This window comes from Lagopus leucura, unplaced genomic scaffold (assembly GCF_019238085.1).
Source record: "Lagopus leucura isolate 7727_CA_CO unplaced genomic scaffold, USGS_WTPT01 Super-Scaffold_100002, whole genome shotgun sequence".
Taxonomy (NCBI): Eukaryota; Metazoa; Chordata; class Aves; order Galliformes; family Phasianidae; genus Lagopus; species Lagopus leucura.
In genome coordinates this window covers 21,541,047-21,550,038 of record NW_024962263.1, presented here as the reverse complement: position 1 = coordinate 21,550,038, position 8,992 = coordinate 21,541,047, and the positions used below count along the sequence as shown (strand labels likewise).

Sequence of the window (8,992 nt, the reverse complement as noted above, 5' to 3'; positions counted from 1 at the left end):
ATTATTATTATTATTATTATTATTATTATTATTATTATTATTATTATTATTATGAAAGTTTCTGGGAGCTTCTACAACATATCACTCAGCCCCCAGCTACAAGAAAACCACTGCCTTCTTAGAAGTTTAGCAGCATAAGGGTGCAAGCAGGGAGAATGATACAAACTATACTCAGGGAGAGCAAACATAACACTGGAGGATGAAGCTTCAAAAGTAGGACTTCCTACGATAAAATCTCAGGAAGGAAGAAGGGGACTTTCTCACCCTCTCTAGTAAGACACTTCCACACCAGTCAAACAACTCTGTGTTTGGGAAAACAAAAGCTTAACAGATTGATAGCAACACACACTACAATAAATGCTATACAGTACTGGGTGCAGTGGAAATCATGAATACAGTCCACTTACATATCTTAAAATCTCTATGTAAAAAAACAGATACTAAAATCTATAGTGTTCCTTCAGAGGGAAACAGACTTCCCAAGTACTGGGCTCAAGAAAGATTAAGGCAATCCGAGTTCTTTTCTTAATTTGTTAGCCACAAATTTATTCTTCTGATCACTCAGCTCTCTTCCTTTTTTTCCCTATACTGCAACTGATCTCAATGGGTGTGTGCCACCATGTCCAGATACAGAAATGGATAATTCTGGTAAGAATTTCTTTTTATGAGCATTTTTAATTTTTAAACACTTAGCACATTAATGAGAAGAAAATATAATTGCTTTAGCCTTCGATATCTCTGGTTTCCCCTGTACAATTTCACATTCTGAAAACTCTTAATCTCTTTGTTTAGAACTTAATCTACATTTTGAAAACTGTTCTCATCACTTGGATTTCTTAGCCTGAAATGCACTGACTGAAACAGGAAAGCAAATAAACTTTAAATCTTAATGTGAGCTTACATATTTATTACAAAAAGTCACAGAACAAAATGAATCCCCCCTAGATCTAAATCTCTAATCTCAAAGGAATTATTTTTATTTTTATTTCTACCAATCCCAAGAACTTGGATCAATTTATCTTAGCATTAAACAGAAACAGTTTTTAAGAATTATTTCTGATTGTGTTATTGTAAAAAAACAAACACAAAACAACCTGTTAACTGCACAGATTACCATTATGACTGCAGAAACCACAGGGTTAACTGGAAATCCAGTAGTAGCCTTCTAATGAATGATTCAGAAGCTTTTAATATTGTCACTTGACCTCAATAGCAAAAATTCAACATAAAAATGATGCAACATTTGAATGAATGACACTTCTTTATGGTTATTCGGGGGCAGGTACTCTGTCTCAGACTTCTTGGGTTTACTTTGAGTGGCTGAATAACACAGCTGTGAAATCCTTCAAAATATACTGTATCAACAAAAGAGTTGACTTAAAAATAGTAAATATTTGCAACAAAGTTAACAACCTTGTTTCAAAGCAAGTATGTCTAAGAAGCAGAGCTTCACAGGTGGTTATGTCTAACAAAAAGGTCCTTTAAGCAAGTCTCTCTACCTGTACAGACTCCAGTCATACGGAAAGTCAGCACAACAGCCAGACTGATATTCGACCTGACTTGGTATTTTTGATAGTTCTAATCCCACTCATAATTTTAAAATATGTTTCAAACTAACAAAAATTTAAAATCATTTCGCATACGCAGAAAAAATACCAGATCATACTAGATGATTATGAAAATACTAGATGATTCCGAAAATCAACTTGCAAGTCTAAGAATACATTTCAATTATAAGCTTTCAATGTTGTTTCAAGTATTTGGTTAAATATTTCTAGTTGAAATGCTAGAAATACTGAACTCTTCCAAGTATAACATTTCTGGGGCAAACTGTTCTACATGAAATCTCCACAGCAGTAGCTTGTCCTATGGAGAGATTAGTAGTCAAAATAGCCAAAATACTAAACTTCTCCAACAATTGGAGATGGAGAACAGTCTTCATGCCACTGATGATTAAAATGTCTAAACTTGCTGAAAGATATTCACAGAAAAAAAACAGTAACCAAAAAGGAAAAGAACACATTTTCTTCACAGTCTCCATAATACTATGTGAAATAATCGTAGGGATCATAAGGTAATAGCATTATTCAGACATGATTCAGGTAGCTTTTTTGAAATACAAGCATGCCATACACAAAATTGAAAGCACAGTGAGAATGTACCTCAAGTGCAAACATAGTACTACACTGTGTTTAAATAACTCAAAGTAATGCAGTTGTTCCTAATTGTTATACAAGTGTAGCCAGTAGAAAAGAATACATAAAATTGAACAGGGTTTTCTTTTAGGATGTTAATTCATGATTTAATGTTAAGACTTGTTTTATATTTAAGTGAACTTCATGCACAGCGGTTGAATTAGTGAAAGATTCATCTGAGTTTTGCTACTTTAATGATACATTTGGAATTTCTGTTGCATCTGCAGCATTCTGCAGAATGACTGTTTTCTACCTACCATGGAAAACAAACATTTCTTTAATTGAAGTACAGTCTGAGTTACTTCAACTGAAGAAGAGTTTATTCCAATAGTGACAGGGTTTTTACAGGCTTTTCTATTTATATCACATAAAACTTCATGCTAAGCTTGGTCTATCATTCTTCATCTCCCATATTCAAATACATGGCACTTAGTATTTGCACTGCCACAAATAGAAGACATGTCCACACAGCATTTCTCCTGGTCCTTGAAACCCAAACACTGTCATGTTTTATTTATTAAGTTCACCTGAGAAAAAAGAATGGCTGGGAAGTAGCTCAAGACTACAAAATCTTTAGTCGTATCAAACTGACCAAGGGATCAGCCTCCTTCTGTTACAATTTCTCAAATAATACTTCTGTCATCTAAACAGTGTACAGAATAATTGACTTTAAGGCCGCCAATGTTTAACAAAGATGAAGATTCGTACTTTATCACTGCATTTTAATGTCAGGTCAGCAGCTTTACGGACAGCTGAAAGAATCCTTAAAGTTTTTAATACCTTGACGAAGTTTTGATAAAATAAAACAGCAAGCTGCCAGTCAACAAATTCCAAACGTCACTACCGCCTTGTTACTGGACAAAGCAGACAACAATTACACCAAACTCCTTCTGCTCTTGAACTTTTCTTTAAAATAAAACAAATAAAAATGAAGTTTCAAACTCTACTAAAAGCTCATCATCCTTGCTGTATAACTGTTCCACACCACGATCAATACTACTTCTTTTCAATACCCAACAAAGAAATCTGCAGTTCACGCATTACCTGATGCTGCTCATGCTTCCAGTTTCTGATCCAAGTTTACATCGCTCCAGTTGGCTCGCTACGATCTGACGTTCAGCCTCAAGCTCTCGAGTCAGTCTCTCAAACTGTAGTTCCTGAAAAAAAACACATGAAACCATTCATTTTGACTTCGAGAATTTCTGTACATAAAATAATTTTGCAAAAAATTTTACAACACCACCCTGTGGGAAAACCTTTCTTTATTGTGTTCACAATCCAAATTTTAGTGGTACCCCCTACTCATTCTTTCACTCCACTGATATGCATTGTAGAATGAGCCAGCTTATCGGGAATGCAATTTCCAGACGCATTAAAAAATTCAGGCTCATATCAAAATCATCCACAGTTCATATAAGCCCTTGGCATAAAAACATGTTTACAACAAGGTGATCTAACTATGCTGTGTCATAAGCAACAACTTGGTTACTAAAGAAAGATGTAAAGTTCTGTAGATGGTCATGTGGTGAGGAAAGCTTTTTTACTGAGGATAAAAATATCAGCCACCATAGTACAGACTATTGAAATAAATTAAATTGCAGGTATATTGTTATGGACTGAGCATGATTAAATTTCAGCACTTAACGACACGCAGAAGAGAAACTCAAGCAGTTTTGGATAAAAGCCACAAATCGAATACTTTTTCTTCCACTCTGTCAAGGAAGTCAAACCAGCCCCACCAGACAAGATTTATCTAAAGAGCTCAAAAATGAATTTTCATCTCTATACACAAGAGGCTATTTCCTGAAATTAAATTTTAAAAGCAAACAAATTAAAAAACAAAAACCCCCCACACACAAAAAAAAGCCAAGTTTAATCCTCACAGTTCCCCGAAAAACTGCATTTTCTACATCCTTTATTAGTATTTTCATCAAACAAGAAATAGTATACAGGGAATTATGTTCTTTTAAAAGAATATTTTACATTTTATTTCTTTTTAGTTTGCTAAATATGCTGCCTTTTCATTTTGGTCATCATTAAATAAAATCACATTCATAGGCATGCGGAAACTGTTCTCTTGCCTCTCTCCTTTACACTGAAGGCGAAAGGAGATATATCACAGCTGCTCTGAAAGTAATGCCTCCTATTTTATTACGTTATTTATTCCCTGTCAGAGGTTCCATACCATGTTGGTGGTATGGCAGTAGAGATTGTACCTTCTCATCAGTATCCTGTAACATTTTGTTGCTATGCAACAGACGGCAGCAGAGGAGCAGGCTGACAGAACGGGAAGTGCAGATGGAGCAAAGATGTGTTAACTGAGCTTCTCCATTCAGAAAAAATGGCACCCAATGACACTCATCAATGCTCGCTGAATGTTTACGGAGATCAAACAGTGGATGTGAGCAGCATGAGGGGTAGGTGGTGCGTTTCACCAGTGGTAACAGTGACATGAAAAACGAGCCACGTTCTGGATGGCCAGACACACCTGTCACACCACAAAATGTCTCAGTCAGCATATCTGCACAAATTGGAGGATTACCACAAGGGGACTCAGCTGAATATCGGCTCCAGTGCACTGGAAATGTGGTAATGTTGGAATATCACAAAGTTTGCACCCGGTAGATCCCAGGTATGCTTACACAGAAACAGAAGGAACACTGTATGCAAATTTGTCACCATCTTCTGAACCAATATGAGGCTGAAGGCGACAATTGCCTGGACTGCATCATTACTGGTGACGAGAAATGCTGTCACCAATATAAGCCATAGCAAGAATGGCAGTCCACAGAGTTGCAATGTGAATTCCCCATCGAAGAAAAAGTTTAAGACCTGAGCAGGTAAAGTGATGTGCACTTTCTTTTGTGATAGGAAAGGGGGGATCCTTCTGTTTTTCCTGTAACCCAGACACTTCATCAGCTCTGATGTCTCTTCCATAGTCAGCTCAGGGAAGAACCTTTATCTTGCACTGCAACAACACCAAGCCTTGTATCAGCTTAAAGACCATGAAGCATATTCCCAATCTTGTCTGGACAGTATTAGCACATCCAGCATTTAGTTCCTTCAGGATTTCATCTGTTTGGGCTGATGAAAGATGCACTGCATGGGCAGCATCTTCTTAGCAACTATGGCATCATAGCAGCAGTGAAAGAGTGGGTCGCCTCAACAGGTGCAGATTTTTATGAGCAGCATGCAGGCTCTTGTTTGTCACCATTGAAAATGCATACCTGATGGTGGACTATGTTGCACAATATCGTTTTGTGGCTGACAATTTTCTCTATCAAATTGTGTTTATGGTGCTCTTCATATCTGTTGTAGTTTCAGTGGAAAAAAAAGGAGGTATTACTTTTGGAGCAACCCGTATATCTTGAAGATCCACTTGTTAATGTGCCTATAATCCCTTTTTCCTTCTTTCCTTCCCAAAGCCATCTCCCTGTGCTGTAGAGGCACGGCAGAGCATGCCATGTTTTGCCCACCGAAAGAACATCACCGGAGATATTTGGGCCCAACTGTTGTATGTACTAAGTGTCACCAGGGAACACTGCATTTCAGAATGAAAGAAATGGTAGAGGCAAGGACTCAAACGCCTTCATCCTGCCTGTTACCTAAAACCTCTGACCAAAAAGCCTCCACGTATATATACGTATACATGGAAGCATAAAACATTTAAACCTCTGTCACCAGTGAATCTATAACTGAAACAGAAGAAGGAAACAGCGGATGGTTGTTCCACCTGATTCCCCAGGGCCATTTCCTTCACTTCTGTTATTACTGGCAAAGAAAAACTTCTGACCCACACTACAAGTAATGCAGCACCTCCACACGGATAATGCACATCAAGAAAGAGATGGCCACTGACTCTACGATAGAGCCTACTTTGTATACATTACTTCAAGCAAAACTATTCAAGGTTTCTCAGCCTCAAAAGAGATACACTGATGCACAGAGCAAATCAAGATATAACCAGTGCTTGCTGTATGCAATAGCGCATCAGGAATCATAGCTGTTAATATGTTTGTGCTTTTGTTGTACTCCAAAATGTCTTTTTTCTTGTTATTTGTAAATAGCATCATTAAAAATCATCTAATAATAACCACCTGGTTGAGATATGCCTACTTCACACACAACATTTGCCTGCTTAACTAGTAAAATCACTCATCTGAAAAGAGCGTTAAGCAACTTCCCAAGAGTTATCATTTTGCACAAACAAGACCAGGATTTGAATACTGCAGAAAGGACTGCAATAGAAATATTACTAAAGTTTTGAAGAACACAAAATCAAAGTGCTAAAAAATCTGCTACACAAACATGCTTTTTATTAAAGTACATCTGCACTGAGAAATTCTGGTAATATAAAATACAAAACAGACGTAATCAAATATTAAGTTTTCTTTCAAAGCAACAGTAAAAGCTTTAAAAGCTATACCACTGCCTTTTTAAGTTACTTTACTCAATCATAAAAGCGACACCAATACAGACTTTGAAGCTTGGCATATGTTTTCAGCAATTCATCTTTATCTCCTGTCCCAAGTGAGGTAGGACATGCATGTTTTTGTCCATTAATCATGATTTTGGTCTTCAAAATACACTTTTCTATTCTTGACCATCTATGTGTCTTTCTTACTTTCTTATTTCTTTTCTGCGTTCCCTCTTTCTCTAATTTCATAGCATACATCATGACTCATCTTCCACTAATCTCTTTTCAATCCTACCGTACAAACTAGTAGCAAATTTCCTATAATTACAGGTTTAAGAAGCCTTTCTCTATAGACAATTTCCATTGTCGTGGAAATGTTTCTCTGATTGAGATGCAGAAATTCATGTTTTCTGGTCTGTGTCCATGTCCACATTATTTCAGCCCTGTCCTACAGAGATAAATGGAAAAGGACAGTTGTGTCTCTTTCCCTTCTCAAGCAGGAAGCAAAGACATTCTGGATCACTGAAGGTAAAAATAATCTTGGATTCCTACCTACATTCAAGCCACTACCAAGTGGCTTGAATACTAACTTCATCACTAGCAATTTCTTAGCTGCTATTTCTCACTTTGTCTCCTGTCAGGTGACAGAAGTTACCAAGGGAAGGAATGAGAGAAGGTGGTGAACTAAGGGGGCAGATTCACACAACCATCTTCCCATAATAATCCTCGACATTCAGTTTAACATAGAATGGTTAGATATTCCCTCATGTGATGTCCAAGGTGAAGGTCTACAGTGTTGCCTTGGAATGAAAGAAGAAAAAGATTCAAGTAGGACAAGTTTGCTATTCCATTATATTGAGAATGCCTGCCAGAAAAAAAATAAATAAATAACAAGCTTCCTCCTTTCTGTTTGGGAGGCACTTAGAGTGACTAACAGTTAAATAATTCTGTATGTTTAGATTTCAAGCAGTTGTCACAATGGAAGAAGACAGAAACAAGAAATTTGCTTACATTCTATACAAATATCCACTGAACCTTACTCTATTATTTGTAATATTTGTTCTGTTTACATTTTCACCAGATCACGCTGTCTTGTGTTATTACAATCCTCTATTATTCATCTGAATCAAGCTAATCTGAATATCAAAATGAAAAGCATATTTCTAGCCACTATTTGCACAAATCTTCGTCTCCAAAAGAACTGCAGAAACTATACTGCACCTTCATAATTAATTCAAGCAATGCTATGCCAAATGCAGCTTCATGTCCTGCATTAAAAAGGGTGATGATGCCAAAGTAAGTACACAGACAAAGGTAATGCAAAGCCAAAATGACCACTCTGATAGTCCTCAGCACACAGCAACAAAAGAGTGTGGGAGTGTGATGCCAGCAGAAAGATTAGACGTCACAACAAGACTAATCCAGATAAATCAGTCAAGAGAGCAGCGTGGAAAGGGAGGAACTTCAATACAACTTTATCAAGTTGTTCTGATGTGATCAAAACAGTATCTGATAGAGTCTAAAGCAATTTTTGTTCACAAGTTTACTTATCTGTCAACATACTTTGGGGGAAAAAATACTCACTACACCATAGAGGGTAACTGGACAGCCTTTTCAGCATGGCACTTACATTCCATCTACCCTCTGCAGCCACAGAAGCACGAAGCGCTTGAGGCGAGTCTTGTGTCTCACAGTGGTCCAGAACACTGAGTAGACCTGACAGAAACCTTCACAGCCTCCAGAGGCTGTGAACTCTGAGCTCAGAGCACACCAAGTGGAGGGGTTTTGGTTACCTTCTGTTTTGTATTTGCTCAGTGGTCTGTGTCAATTCATTTGAGCACTGAGAGGAGAAAAACAGGCCAAAAGAAATCTGGCTGATATTCAGAGCTGATCTCATTTTACTCTACCCCTTACAATCTCAAAGTAATTTTTCAGTCTTTTTACAGAGAGTTGTGTATTGATGCTGTGCAAGAGACATGGCAAAATGAGTAGAGATGGTTAAAAGCAGCTAAAAAATCATTTTGATTAAATCTAAATTTAGGCTGAATATTCTTATGAATGCATTGAATTCTTATGCATCTTAAAGTTGTAACATTAAAAGAAAAAAAGTGTCAATATAAACATGCTATACAAACCAAATTGGTGCACTGGTGATCATTTGAATCTTCATGTACAAATAACAGCATTAGGGGAGGGTTGGGAATCTCTGGTGAGATGAAGACAGAAAGCTTGATTACAGCTCAACCAAGAAATGGTCTTGAGAACTGATGACTTTCACAGAAATATCTTAGAAATCTCAGAATTTCCTAAAGCACACTGTCTATAGAAATTCAAAACACTGGCTCTACCTTGTTTTAGTTTATTAAACAAGAGAAAACTG

At 37.0% G+C, this 8,992-nt stretch overlaps 1 protein-coding gene across 5 annotated transcripts in view; it reads right to left on the bottom strand.

Moving 5' to 3' along the window:
• CTNND2 (catenin delta 2) overlaps positions 1-8,992 on the bottom strand; it is a 619,837-nt gene that overhangs the window by 380,727 nt on the left and 230,118 nt on the right. For all 5 annotated transcript variants that reach the window (XM_042869378.1, XM_042869380.1, XM_042869382.1 and 2 more), the window contains one exon: positions 3,240-3,352. In XM_042869378.1, the coding sequence (XP_042725312.1) occupies positions 3,240-3,352 (113 nt within the window). The remainder of the gene's footprint in view (positions 1-3,239; positions 3,353-8,992) is intronic.